The sequence below is a fragment of the Dama dama genome, chromosome 20, assembly GCF_033118175.1.
Source record: "Dama dama isolate Ldn47 chromosome 20, ASM3311817v1, whole genome shotgun sequence".
Taxonomy (NCBI): Eukaryota; Metazoa; Chordata; class Mammalia; order Artiodactyla; family Cervidae; genus Dama; species Dama dama.
The window spans coordinates 73,154,138-73,169,721 of record NC_083700.1 but is presented as its reverse complement, the minus strand read 5'-3'; the positions used below and the strand labels follow the sequence as shown (position 1 = coordinate 73,169,721).

At 33.8% G+C, this 15,584-nt stretch overlaps 1 protein-coding gene across 1 annotated transcript in view; it reads left to right on the top strand.

Annotated features, from left to right (window-relative positions):
• Window positions 1–15,584, top strand: part of LRRC7 (leucine rich repeat containing 7) — a 577,944-nt gene that overhangs the window by 291,056 nt on the left and 271,304 nt on the right. Inside the window, exons 6-7 of the mRNA XM_061121637.1 lie at window positions 6,990–7,079; window positions 11,422–11,478. Of these exons, the coding sequence (XP_060977620.1) occupies window positions 6,990–7,079; window positions 11,422–11,478 (147 nt within the window). The remainder of the gene's footprint in view (window positions 1–6,989; window positions 7,080–11,421; window positions 11,479–15,584) is intronic.

Here is a 15,584-nt window from a genome sequence, read left to right as displayed (position 1 = left end):
TCAGGTAGATTCCCTATCTCCTCCTCTTTTGTTTGACTTGGTGGGCATTTTTCATGTTCCTTTACCATTCACCATTGCAACAAAAAGAATAAAATACTTAGGAGTATATCTACCTAAAGAAACAAAAGACCTATACATAGAAAACTATAAAACACTGATGAAAGAAATCAAAGAGGACACAAACAGATGGAGAAACATACCGTGTTCATGGATTGGAAGAATCAATATTGTCAAAATGGCTATTCTACCCAAAGCAATCTATAGATTCAATGCAATCCCTATCAAGCTACCAACGGTATTTTTCACAAAACTAGACCAAAGAATTTCACAATTTGTATGGAAATACAAAAAACCTCGAATAGCCAAAGTAATCTTGAGAAAGAAGAATGGAACTGGAGGAATCAACCTGCCTGACTTCAGACTCTACTACAAAGCCACAGTCATCAAGACAGTATGGTACTGGCACAAAGACAGAAATATAGATCAATGGAACAGAATAGAAAGCCCAGAGATAAATCCACGAACCTATGGACACCTTATCTTCGACAAAGGAGGCAAGGATATACAATGGAAAAAAGACAAACTCTTTAACAAGTGGTGCTGGGAAAACTGGTCAACCACTTGTAAAAGAATGAAACTAGAACACTTTCTAACACCATACACAAAAATAAACTCAAAATGGATTAAAGATCTAAATGTAAGACCAGAAACTATAAAACTCCTAGAGGAGAACATAGGCAAAACACTCTCCGACATAAATCACAGCAAGATCCTCTATGACCCACCTCCCAGAATATTGGAAATAAAAGCAAAACTAAACAAATGGGACCTAATGAAACTTAAAAGCTTTTGCACTACAAAGGAAACTATAAGTAAGGTGAAAAGACAGCCCTCAGATTGGGAGAAAATAATAGCAAATGAAGCCACAGACAAAGGATTAATCTCAAAAATATACAAGCAACTCCTGAAGCTCAATTCCAGAAAAATAAATGACCCAATCAAAAAATGGGCCAAAGAACTAAACAGACATTTCTCCAAAGAAGACATACAGATGGCTAACAAACACATGAAAAGATGCTCAACATCACTCATTATTAGAGAAATGCAAATCAAAACCACAATGAGGTACCATTACACGCCAGTCAGGATGGCTGCTATCCAAAAGTCTACAAGCAATAAATGCTGGAGAGGGTGTGGAGAAAAGGGAACCCTCTTACACTGTTGGTGGGAATGCAAACTAGTACAGCCACTATGGAGAACAGTGTGGAGATTTCTTTAAAAACTGGAAATAGAACTGCCATATGACCCAGCAATCCCACTCCTGGGCATACACACTGAGGAAACCAGATCTGAAAGAGACACGTGCACCCCAATGTTCATCGCAGCACTGTTTATAATAGCCAGGACATGGAAGCAACCTAGATGCCCATCAGCAGATGAATGGATAAGGAAGCTGTGGTACATATACACCATGGAATATTACTCAGCCATTAAAAAGAATTCATTTGAACCAGTTCTAATGAGATGGATGAAACTGGAGCCCCTTATACAGAGTGAAGTAAGCCAGAAAGATAAAGAACATTACAGCATACTAACACATATATATGGAATTTAGAAAGACGGTAACGATAACCCTATATGCAGAGCAGAAAAAGAGACACAGAAATACAGAACAGACTTTTGAACCCCGTGGGAGAATGTGAGGGTGGGATATTTCAAAAGAACAGCATGTATATTATCTATGGTGAAACAGATCACCAGCCCAGGTGGGATGCATGAGACAAGTGCTCTGGCCTGGTGCACTGGGAAGACCCAGAGGAATCGGGTGGAGAGGGGGGTGGGAGCGGGGATTGGGATGGGGAATACGTGTAAATCCATAGCTGATTCATATCAATGTATGACAAAACCCACTGAAATGTTGTGAAGTAATTAGCCTCCAACTAATAAAAAAAAAAAAAGTAGTATAAAGTAATATCATTTAGTGCATACATGGGTAAAATAATAGACTAAGGTAAGCTGGGTAGTTCAAGCTGTCCTTATAATTAAAAAATTAGTATTTTTATGGAATTTTATTTACTAATAGTTATGATGTTTGAACCACAGCACGCCGGGCCTCCCTGTCTATCACCAACTCCTGGAGTCCACCCAAACACATGTCCATCGAGTTGGTGATGCCTTCCAACCATCTCATCCTCTGTAGTCCCCTTCCTCTCCTGCCCTCAAACTTTCCCAGCATCAGGGCCTTTTCAAACGACTCAGCTCTTCGCATCAAGTGGCCAAAGTATTGACGTTTCAGCTTCAACATCAGTCCTTCCGATAAACACCCAGGACTGATTTCCTTTAGGATGGAATGGTTAGATCTCCTCACAGTCCAAGGGACTTTCAAGAGTCTTCTCCAACACCACAGTTCAAAAGCATCAATTCTTCAATGCTCAGCTTTCTTTATAGTCCAACTCTCACATCCATACTGGAAAACCCATAGCCTTGACTAGGTGGGCCTTTGTTGGCAAAGTAATGTCTCTGCTTTTTAATATGCTATCTAGATTGGTCATAACTTTCCTTCCAAGGAGTAAGCGTCTTTTAATTTTATGGCTGCAGTCACCATCTGCAGTGATTTTGGAGCCCAGAAAAATAAAGTCAGTCACTGTTTTCACTCTTTCCCCATCTATTTGCTATGAAGTGATGGGACCGGACACCATGATCTTAGTTTTCTGAATGTTGAGCTTTAAGCCAACTTTTTCACTTTCCTCTTTCACTTTCATCAAGAGGCTCTTTAGTTCTTCTTCACTTTCTTCCATAAAGGTGGTGTCATCTGCATATCTGAGGTTATTGATATTTCTCCTGGCAATCTTGATTCCAGCTTGTGCTTCTTCCAGCCCAGTGTTTCTCATGAAGTCCTCTGCATATAAGTTAAATAAGCAGGGTGACAATATATAGCCTTGTCGTACTTCTTTTCCTATTTGGAACCAGTCTGTTTTTCCATGTCCATTTCTAACTGTAGCTTCCTGACCTGCATACAGGTTTCTCCAGAGGCAGGTCAGGTGGTCTGGTATTCCCATCTCTTTCAGAATTTTCCAGTTTCTTGTGATCCACACAGTCAAAGGCTTTGGCACAGTCAATAAAGCAGAAATAGATGTTTTTTTGGAACTCTCTTGCTTTTTTGATGATCCAGCGGATGTTGGCAATTTGATCTCTGGTTCCTCTGTCTTTTGTAAAACCAGCTTGAACATCTGAAGTTCACGGTTCATGTATTGCTGAAGCCTGGCTTGGAGAATTTTAAGCATTACTTTACTAGCATATGAGATGAATGCAATCGTGTGGTAGTTTAAGCTTTCTTTGGTACTGCCTTTCTTTGGGATTGGAATGAAAAGTGACCTTTTCCAGTCCTGTGGTCAATGCTCAGTTTTCCAAATTTGCTGGCATATTGAGTGCAGCACTTTCACAGCATCATCTTTCAGGATTTGAAATAGGTCAAGTGGAATTCCATCACCTCCACTAGCTTTGTTCGTAGTGATGCTTCCTAAGGCCCACCTGACTTCACATTCCAGGATGTCTGGCTCTAGGTGAGTGATCACACCATCATGATTATCTGTCACGAAGATATTTTTTGTACAGTTCTTCTATCACCTCTTCTTAATATCTTCTGCTTCTGTTATGTCCATGCCATTTTTGTCCTTTATTGAGCCCATCTTTGCCTGAAATGTTTCCTTGGTATCTCTAATTTTCCTGAAGAGATCTCTAGTCTTTCTCATTCTATTGTTTTCCTCTTATTTCTTTGCACTGATCGCTGAGGAAGGCTTTCTTATCTCTCCTTGCTATTCTTTGGAACTCCGCATTCAAATGGGTATATCTTTCCTTTTCTCCTTTGCTTTTCACTTCTCTTCTTTTCACAGCTGTTTGTAAGTCCTCCTCAGACAGCCATTTTGCTCTTTTGCATTTCTTTTTCTTGGGGATGGTCTTGATTCCTGCCTCCTGTACAATGTCATAAACCTCCGTCCATAGTCACCAGGTACTCTATCAGAACTAGTCCTTAAATCTATTTCTCACTTCCATTGTATAATCATAAGGGATTTGATTTAGGTCATACCTAAATGGTCTAGTGGTTTTCTCCACTTTCTTCAGCTTCAGTCTGAATTTGGCAATGAGTTCATGATCTGAGCCATAGTCAGCTCCTGGTCTTGTTTTTGCTGACTGCATAGAGCTTCTCCATCTGTGGCTGCAAAGAATATAATCAATTTGGTTTCGGTGTCGACCATCTGTGATGTCCATGTGTAGAGCCTTTTCTTGTGTTGTTGGAAGAGGGTGTTTTCTATGGACACAACTGAGCAACTGAACTGAACTGAACTGAATGATGTTAACACAACATTTTAGATCAAAGGTTTTAGCATTCTTCTCATTTTACACATATTAATCTTCTTTTTTTCAGAAATCATAAATGATTTCTTTTCTTGAATGATTATAGGAACCAAAAGAACATCAAAGTAAAATAGTAGTTAAATTGAATTGTAATCTGTTGAATATCTGTGCCATTTTCATGAAGACTATTATACTACCAGGATATGAGTTCTAAAGTAGTTAAGGAAGAAAAACATAGAGAAAATGAAGATCTCCAGTATATTCTTTTTTACTTTTATAAGATAAAGTGTATGCCTATGAGTCAAGCATCAAATATCCTATAAAACCTGTCCCCTACTGATACTCTCAAATATTAACTACTAATACTCTTATTCATAAAATATTCTCTCTAGAACCTGTGTTCTCTTTGTAACCCATCTCAGGTGAATTTTTACCTCTTCATTGTAGCTCTCACTTTCCCCAGCTCCTTTATCCCTCTTTTCTGCTTTTATGAATCCTACCTCCCTTTGGAAGCATATTTATGGAAGCATCTAAGAAGTCATATACAAACAATCCAGCTCCAAAATACAAAGTGAAGCAGGATGTTTGTAGCAAAAATAATCCATGTAAGATCAGTGTCGTAATAGCATATAAACAATTCCTACTGAGTTGCTATAGAAATATTAATTGTGTTTAATTTGGGTTCCTCAGAAGAAAAGTTTAGAAAAGAATTCAAGCAATATATTTAGAAAATGATATCAGGAAATATCAATTAAGGATATGTTATCAAGCTATTTACTAGTATGGACACTGGACCTTAAGCTTTCTGGGGATCTCTGGGAAGGAGTTTAAACACACATCACAGATTTGGGTGAGAGAGCTGAGGTATTTATACTCCTGCTAATCATTAGGTGAGAGCTAGTCATAAAGATGTTAATCTCTTCTAACCAGCAATATAGCTTAAGTAATCTCTTGTACACCAGAATATATGTTCAAAAATAAATAGAATATATAATAGAGATACAAACAAAAACTAGAAACAACTGTAATGTTCAATTAGATGAAGAATGATTTATAAATTGTGATATATTCATACAATGAAATACCATGGCATGGTGATCAGTCTTCTACATCAAAATGAATGAATTTCACTTAACTAATGAGTTATTTAATAATGTGAATTATTATAAATCCCATAAAAATATTCATAGTGTGATTTGATTTAAATAATATTAAAAAAACCAAAACCACATGACTTTTTTTCAGGGATTTAAATAGGTGTGGTAAAACTCCTTAAAAAACAGAAAAGTAACCATCATTTAGGAATTTGTGGAGCAAATAGAAAGATGTAGTCAGGGAGGGACAGCCAGAGGGTTTTAAAGATACTGGTTCTATTTGTTAAATTATATTGTGGGTACCCATATACTCTTTTATATACATAAAACATTTCATAACAAAAGACTGGTCAGAGGAAGAGAAACCATGGAATGAAACTCAGATCTAGTGCTCCAGGAGTAGGAAGAAGCGCAGGGAAAGTAGTATGGTAGAAGCCCAGAAAGAGAGGACAATTAGTGATGACAACTGTTGCTGGGCAGTGTGGGTTATGAAATAAAATGAAGTTAATGAAATTGAGATTTAGAAGGCATCAGAGGCTTTGGCGAGTGCAGTTTCAGTAACAGAATTGGAGTAGATGCCAGAAAGCAATGGCTTGAGGAGTAGTAAAAAGTAGTCAGTAAAGGCAGCTTTTTAAATAATTTTGTCAGTAAATACAAGGAAGGTCATAGGTTGTAATTTGAGGAGAAGGCAAATTTGGACACTGTTTAAAAATATTCTGTGAAAGGGCATAGTCTTGTCTAAAGTGTAGAAAAAGGCATTAAAATATTTAAATAGAAATTAAATTAATAAAAAGTCAATATCCTTTTACGAAAAATCCTTGAGTTAAATCATTTTGGTAAAAATGATTTAAACATTTCAAGTAATTACTTTATCTCAGTGATAAGATTTTTCCCGAAGGATATTTTCTCAACTTTTAAATAACTTTTAAAGTCTTTAGAATTCTGTTTATTATTTTAATGTTCTTGTTCATTTTTAGTGTGCATGAATCAGGTCAGTTTGAATTATAATGCATGTATCTGTTGGGCCTGCATTAAGGAAATTATCAATTAAGGGACAAAACACTCTTTCCCTCCTCATATTGGGCACCTTTAGCCATCAGTGTCACAAACTGCACACAACTTCCAATGATTAAGTGAAAGAGTAGATAACCTTGCCTGACTATACATGTGAATTTTCTATTGAGAAGAGTCATAAATTTGAAATTATAAAAGATAGTATACATCTTGAAATTTCCATAAAAATATCTCACTGGTGTTTATAAGGCTAGGGTAACAGTAAGAAATGATGCCGCTGACTTTGGCAGTGACATAAATCTCCGCATAGGAGAGCAGTGTGGAGGGGTGAATGCCATTTATTTTAATAACAGGCAAAATTTTCAAGCTGTAACAACATGCTCAATAAATTCTTCCATTACTGTGATACCAAAGGAGAGCTGAAAAATATATTACACTTCTATTTTTTCTCCTTAGAGATATATATTTTTGCTCTGTTTCTATGGCAACATCCACGCAATGACTAAACCTTTAACTCCTTTCTAGACTCCCTGATGGTTTCACGCAGCTTCTGAATCTGACCCAGCTCTACCTGAATGATGCCTTTCTTGAATTTCTTCCAGCCAATTTTGGAAGGTAAGAATAAGAAATTTAAAAGATCAATTTTATTTCACTTAGGTAAGTACTTAACCACCTTCAGTAGGTAAGGCTTCAGAAGTGACCCCTGTAATTAAAGATACCCTCACTTTTATCCAATAAATGAGACCATGCCAATTAATGAAACATTTTGAAAAAAATAAAGTAAAATTAGGCCTTTACATGTCATTAATAATCAGATTCCAGAGAGTTAAAGAGTTAAATATTTAAAAAAAATAAAATCAGAAATGATCTGGAAAAATATACATATGTATATTTTTGACACTTGGGTTAGATAATATTTTTATAGCATAGAAAAAAAGTAAAATACCATAAATGGATATATTTGAATACATACATGCCTTTAAAATAAAATAATATTAGAAAATATTTTAAATTTTAAGGTAATAAATAGGAAAATATTTCTACCATATATGGAAGGCAAATTTGATCCTTAACTTACAAAGAATTCTTTCAAAGGAGTATAAAGTTAAGATCTCATTAGAAAAAATGGGTAAATAACATGTGCAAGCAGTTCATAACAAGTGTACAAGTTGAAAACTCAAAAAATGTTTATCATCATAAATAATAAAATAATACAAATTAATATGTGAATAAAGGCCCTTTGTGCTTTAAGCATATCACAGAAACTATAAAACTGTTTAGAGTGTGAGGAAAGAGATAACTTCACACTGCTGATGAAATTGCAGAATGTCATGTACTGTGTACAGGGCAGTGTGCTTTAAAAGATTTGAAAATATTTATAACCACTGCCTTTGTAATACATTTTTAGAAATGTATCATCCATATCACACTAGGACTTATGGACAAAGATGTTTATCATTATTTACAATATGAAAAATATGGAATCACACATCCATCTAGGAGATTGCTTGAATATATTATGGTACACCCATATAACAATGTAGCAATTTATAATCTTGACTAGAGACATATCTTTTAATTCCTATGATGTTATGTTTAAAGCTTATCATAACTATATATAAACTGTGCTTCCTATATGAATATGAATATGCAAGAAATAAAAGACAATTTCCTTGAAGGGAAATTATGGAAGGTTTTTATTTTCATCTTAAATTTTTCAATATTTTCTAGGTGTTCTAGAGTGAACTTTTTTTCATCTTTATTGAGATATAATTGATATATAGCACTGTATGAACTTAAGATATACAACATAATAATGACAAATTTATCACAAAACGATTAACACATTAAATTTAGTTGCCATCCATTACTTTATATAATTATGAAGAAACATTTCCTTGTGATGAAAATTTTTAGAATTTACTCTTAGTTACTTTGAGATATATTGGACACCATATAGCAGTATTAGCTATAGCAATCATGCTATGTGTTACATCTCCAGTATTTACTTATTTTATAAGCATAAGATTGTGTCTTTTGACCACAATCAACTATTTCCTCTTCCCCTACCTCCACCTCTGATAACCACAAATCTGACCTCTTTTTATAGTTATTATTTTCTTCTTAGACTTCATATGTGAGATCATAGAGTATTTGTCTTTCCCTGTCCAACCTATTTCACTTAGCATAATGCTCTTAAGGTCCATCCATGTCATTACAAAAGGCAGGATATTCTTCTTTTTATGGCTGATAATATTCCATCACACACACACACACACACAGGATTTCTGTATCCATTCATGTGTCAATGGAAGCTTTGTTTCCATATCAAGGCTATTTTAAGCATAAAAGATATATCTTAAAAGTTAAGATATTTTAAGTTTTTTGTTAACTGCCTTTTTCTAAGTGATTATCTCAAATTGTTCAAATAACCGATTGAGTATACCTCAATCTCCACCTCTGGGCAGAAGTTAATACATGACATTAAGAAGAACTCAGTGAAATAATGAAGTTGTTTAACAGGTAGCAGCCTCTATTTGCATACAGAAATCACCTCGAAAGTTTTTTTCAAATTCTCTTACTTTTGTGGATCATGATTTCATAATACCTATGAATACCATACACTCAGACAGTTCTGAATATTCATGGATATTCACAAGAGCATATGCTTAGTTTCTAAATGAATTAATATTTCACCATTTGTTCATATAAAGCAGATTTTCCTTCTGGTACTGGCCACAACCACAAGTATACTTTTGGTTTATTAAATCATAAAATGTTTAATTATCTCCCTAAAATACATTGTTTACTTTAGCATTTTGTTAGTTCTCTTTACTAGTCCTAACATAAGGGAAGAAATCTGGGCAAATATATAACATAATACTAAAACCCAAACCACCAGGAATTAGATTTCAATTTTATGTAAATTATCTACCCAAAAGTGCTCTGTTTTATTATTGTAATCTAAAACGCTTTTTACCCTTCAGCTGGATAATTTGACAAAGAATGTTTAGTATACTTTATAAAACCTAAGATTTAGTACCCCTAAAGGCCAAACTAAGTCATAAAATATTATTACTCTAGTACAGATACTAAGAAGATTTGAGATATATAAATGTTTAAGAAACGTCTTTCACTTGTGATATCCCATGCTCTGAAGAACTGAGACAATTTGTTTCAAATACAGATTGAGTTATAAGATTAAAGTTAAATTGGAGACTTGATAGAACTCAAAAAGGACATGGGAAGAGAACTAGTTGAATACCTAAAAGCACAGTAAATATGGGACATTATAGGTGAAATAGTTCAAATAGTGAAATATTCCCACAACACTGAGAATCTGGACAAGTCAATTGATATTTGTCCTAAAATAACCACAACTGAGTAAATTGTAAAACTCACTATAGACATTAGTAGGCTTCCCTTGTGGTTCAGCTGGTAAAGAATCCACTTGCAATGCAGGACACCCTGGTTAGATTCCTGGGTTGGAAGGATCCCCTGGAGGAAGGCATAGCAACCCACTCCAGTATTCTTGCCTGAAGAATTCCTACGGACAGAGGAGCCTGGTGGGTCAAAGAGAGTCAGACACGACTGAGTGACTAAGCACAACCCAACATAGACATTAGTAACAACATTGTCCCAGATTGCAAACATTAACAAGTAGTTAAGTGTGAAATGCATTCCTAATCACCCAAGTATTTTGCAAGCATCAGAAAATGTAAGCACCTCTCATCCACTTCACATTTTTTTCCCAACTCCAGTACTATCACAGGACAGATGATACGACAGGATTTTAAATATGCATCTATTTGAAATGTTCACATCTCAGGCTCAGAGTCAATTAAACATTGTATATTATGCTATATATATGATGCTTTTCCCAGTCTTTAATTAAAGGTAGTAGTAATTGTCATGGTTGAAAAGAATTTCCAGACACAAGGCAGAATGACAGTAAAACAGAATTTATTAGAGCAGGAAATGCTGTTAGAACAGAGAGCTGGCTCAAGGGAGAGCCAACCCCTTTCATGGTTTAGTAGCCAATTCTTATAGTCTCAAGACAAAGAAAATTCTTGCTGGAAGACTGGCATTAGGTGATTGGTTAGGGTGCTATAGGGTGAGTATGAAGGCGGATATTTTTACCTAATATGGGGTCAAGGAGTTAGCCAGTTTAGATGGACAGAGCTCATAGCAACAGTCAGTATCTGGAACTGGAACTCAGTCAATTCTGCAGATGACCTTGGTACGAAGTTCCAGATCTGTGGCCTTGGTAACAAGACTCTACAACTATGACCTTGGTATAGGGCTCCACAGTAATAAGTCACACTCACTAAAACTTACAATGTGCCAAGTATTATGTTTTACATGTATGATGACATCATTTAACAGTCAAACCCATATAAATTTTGTACTATTATTGCATACTCACTACAAATGAAGAAACTGGAGTTAGGAGGGGTTAATTAATTTGCCCGGTGTTATAGGGATAGAATATAAAGAGTCTGGATTTCACCCAGATGTATCTGATCACAAAGCTCAAGCTTTTAACCACTAGGCTTTATCATTTGCTTTAAAAATTCATTTGTCATCTCTTGAGGTAAATTATTACCATGTTTCTGTGAACTCAGCACTTAGTATTTAGTAAATATTCAATAATTTGAATGCATATGATTAAACAACAATGAATGTATTTTTATGAAACAAAATTTAGATGACTAAGACAGTGAAATCTTTGAAAGATTTTATTTTTAGGAAAGTTTAAGAAAGTGGTATTTATCATTCTCCAATATTGATACAACCCTACTCATAATCAATTTGCATAATTCTTAAAGATCTATAACCATGGTTTTTAATGTTTGGACATAGTCGTTTGGTTAACACAGTTACAATTTGGTTTACCACAAAAATATTTTTTTATAGAGAAATATCAAGAAACAAATTTTTAAATTCATTTCTACAGACTTGCCAAATTGCGGATATTGGAGTTAAGAGAAAATCACTTGAAAACTCTACCAAAGTAAGTGACTGAGTATTTTTGAAATTTTAATTGTGATTTTTCACTAGTAGGAAGAAAAAGGACTATTTTTATTTTAGCTATGTTTTGTCATTATGATTGAGTTAATTTTTCTACAGTATTTTTCTAGGGGCTGAAAAGTACAGTATACTATAAGAGATTCATATTAAGTAAGAATGTATCCTGCCTTATGAAATTGTATAATTACAAGTAAAAATGGGAAGAATCCATTTAAGATTCTTGTCATAGCTGAACATACGTACCAGGAAGTTACTGCCTTGAAATCTATGAAGCTGACATTTCTATAACCCTTGAACAATCACCAGTTTCAAATTCTTAACTTTTCAAGCTAATTTATGGATTGTGATAGTTTTCAGGTTTTAAATAAAAAATATACAAAGATATTTCATAAAAATGATTTAAGTTTTTCTAGAGATCCTATAATGACTTGGCAGAAAATTTGTATTTATACATTCTTCAAACTGTACCTGTATATAGTAGTCTATGTAAAATATGGTTTAATTAAAAACAGAATATTTTTACATAAAACAACCACCAAAATTTTATACAATGTTTAATTTAATAGAATTATTTGTCCATCCTGTTTTGCCTTATTTATATCTAATAATAGAATGTGTGCTATATAGAAAAAATATTTTTGAAAGTCAAAATTTATTTAAAGTGGGAATTTTTTTTTACTCAGATAAATTATTATGATTTGTGTATGTTACAGTCAAAATATTGAAAGTACTATCTTGCTGTTTTAACCCTCCTGCAGTATTGCAGAAAAACATTGAGTACGGTGATTAATTCTTCAAGCATATCAGCAGGATTTAGCGACATTTCATCTGGTGAATCAAAACTTAATTTTATTTTCCTCATTTTATATTGTTTCTCTATGCAAACTACACTGAATTTCATTGATTTTTTTTCAGACAACATATCAATAAAATAATCTCAAATACATTTTGATACATAAATATGTATGAAAATTCTATCAGTACAATATAAAACTTCCAATAATTATATGAATTTCATTTAAATACATACATACAGATTAAACATCTATTCATTCCTCCATAAGTGGTAGACAAGGGGAGAACATGAAAAGTAGGAGATGTCTCTATTCTGGACACCCTGCATTTTTGAGTGGGTTTTCTCTAAGCCAAAGCATACATAGGTCTAATGGAAGGCACCTCTTCCATGTTGAGGGCACAAATAGAAATGTGAATGTGGTTATTACTTATTCAGCATTAATCTACTGCAAATTCATTTCTATCCCCCATATTTTCAGTGTCTACATTTAAAATAGAGTGGAAACAAGGCTAAGTACAAGCAAAACTATTGTGAAACAGCAGTTGTCTCCTTCCTCTAAATACAAACATTTGAGAAAAATAATGAGAAAATATTGACGGTGTAGAAAGGACTCCTTTCCCTTCTGCTCTTAAATAACAATTTTGACGTCAAATAATAAATAAATCTGACACTGGTTTTCAAATATATATTTTTTAAATATACATTTTAAATATAAATTAAAGCTTGACCATAGATTGTTAATACAGTCTTTATATGAGGTAGGTGAGTGGACATTTCAGAGTAGTGAATAACAATGCTCATAATTGGAACATGGGTATTCTGTAGACTGTGAGACTGTGTATCAGTATCAAACAAAATTCAAGCAAGTAGAACAATAGGCATTTAACTTTGCCATTTAAAAGCGTGAAGATATGTAGAAATGAAACGGGGTCTTCTTGGTGGACGGTTAGCATTTGTACCATTAGTACAGCTGTTACAGTTTTTACATTTAAAAAATCTTCAGTTATTTTCAATCTAGTGTCCTTAATTTTTACTTTATAGACAAAAATCAACAGAACCAAGGACATGCATAATATATGGAGAACTTTATCCTGTTTTGACATCTACAAAAATTAGAGTTGCACAAAGTTCTGTCTTGAAAAATGTAAACTGTCCTTTCAGTATGCCTTATCCATAGTGCTTTCTGGTCACCAGTCTAGACCTCTAATGGAGAGATATGTGAGCGCTTCCTACTGTCCTTTATTTTGCACTTCCAATGAAAATAAATGAAGAGGGTTAGTTTTAGGAAGAAAGTTAATTTTTAAATGATTACTGCAAGAACAGATAGCTCATATCTTCATGGACACAAGCATGATGTCAGGTCTTTAGCAGGTCCTCAGTGACTTTTTTCTTCTTTTTGTCTTAAAGTTCACATGCCTAACAAGGTGAAAAATATGTATAAATGTAGAGAATTAAAATATGACTTTTAAAAGTAAGCTGATTCTAGAACAAATTCTTTTATTAATTAGAATTTAGCACTATAAAAATTTTCACACTGTTTCTTTATAATCACCCTTCTAGATATATCAATGAATGAGAAAATTAAATTCCTCAGGTACACATTTGCTGAAAACTCAATGACACAGTCAGTTTTGATTATGTGTAATACTTGAGGACATTGAACATCTAGAAAAAAACTAGATAACCATAAAGAAAACAACTTTAAATTCTATGATAAAATTTTTCCTCATAGCAGAATTATCCTCTTAATTACATTTTTGAAGAGTAGTCCAAAAATGAGTATGTTCCCATTTCGGAGCTTTTGCACTAGCTATTTTCTTTGGAATTCTCTTACCTCAATCTTTGCAGGTTAGGTCTTTCTTAGGATTCCTATCTTTCTTCAAATGGTGTCTCCTTAGAGTCTTTCCCTGATCACATCATATAATGTTGCTCCCTCATTGCCTTTATATCATCTCACTATTACATTTGATTTTCTCCCTTATGGTTCTCTGAATTGTATTGACTCTGTTTGCTTGGAAATGATCTCCTCAGGAGAACATTAAATTCTATTAAGGGAAAGGTTTTTTTCTGTTTCGTCACTGCTGAATCTCCAGTGCCTAAACCAGTGCCCAGTGCATAGGCAGCACTTAATGAATAAACAAGAAAGCTGGCATATAGATTCACAGAGAGAAATATCTGTCATATGACCTGGACATTTTGTGTCACTTATATTTTTTTCCCACAGAAAATTATATGAGATACCAAATATTAAAATGAGTCTTTGATGAGCATCAAGAAAGCAAAAAAGGATAAATGGTTAATGAGTTCTCAATGGCTGATAGGTGAGCCTTGAATTTTAAACCTACACACACACACACACACTCACTACTTCTGGTGGTTTCAGGTTACATATAACAGGCAAGGCATGACAAGGGAAGAAAATAATTTCAAATTAAGGCATTAATATTTATAACAACTAAAGAATATCCAAAAGTAGTATAAGTTATTTCTTTTATTTTGTCATTAAAAAGTGATACATTTAGCTAAGAAACATCTGTCAAGATAAAAACAAGAAATAAGACAATTATTTTAAATGAAGTTTAGGAGCCATTTCCATGAAATTAATTTAACAGCATACAAGTGGTCACTAATAATGGTGAGTTATATCTTTAAACAAGAATTTTCCATTTTATGAGAACTTTTCTAAAACCTTAAAGTTAAAATATGGCCTATCCATTGATAATTTATTATGACTATGACTGTTTCAGCTTGAGCTAAAACATGATGTTGTATAAATGTGTCTGTAATAATGATAAAAATATGAAATAGTTTGAAGAAAAGGAAACGTGATTTAAGCCAATATTAATTTTATTTTGCCCTGCCACTTGAGTACACAAGGTGTAAAGTGTGATTCCTTGATCTGTGGTCATAATACAGCAACTAAGAAAGGAATATTTCAAACATGTTCCAGTAGAATTGCTGGGGCAATATCAATAAATAAGTAAACGCTGGTGAACAAATCCAGAAAAGGAAAAATGAATGAATTTGATGAATAAGAATCTTTAAGAGTTGTTGGAGGAAGAGATTCAGGTTAGAGAAATGATGTCTGAAGTAGGGACAACTTTTAGATCCTGGACTCCTCTGTGAAGCTGACAAAAGCTATGGGATTCAGACGCGTATTAATTGTAAAAGCCAAATTATCTCTATTTTCAATATATTCATAGCCCATTGTGAATTTTCACGTTTTAATTTTTACCTAGAAGCACATTATTTGGCATTTATGTAAAATAAGCCATACCAAAATACCTAGTATA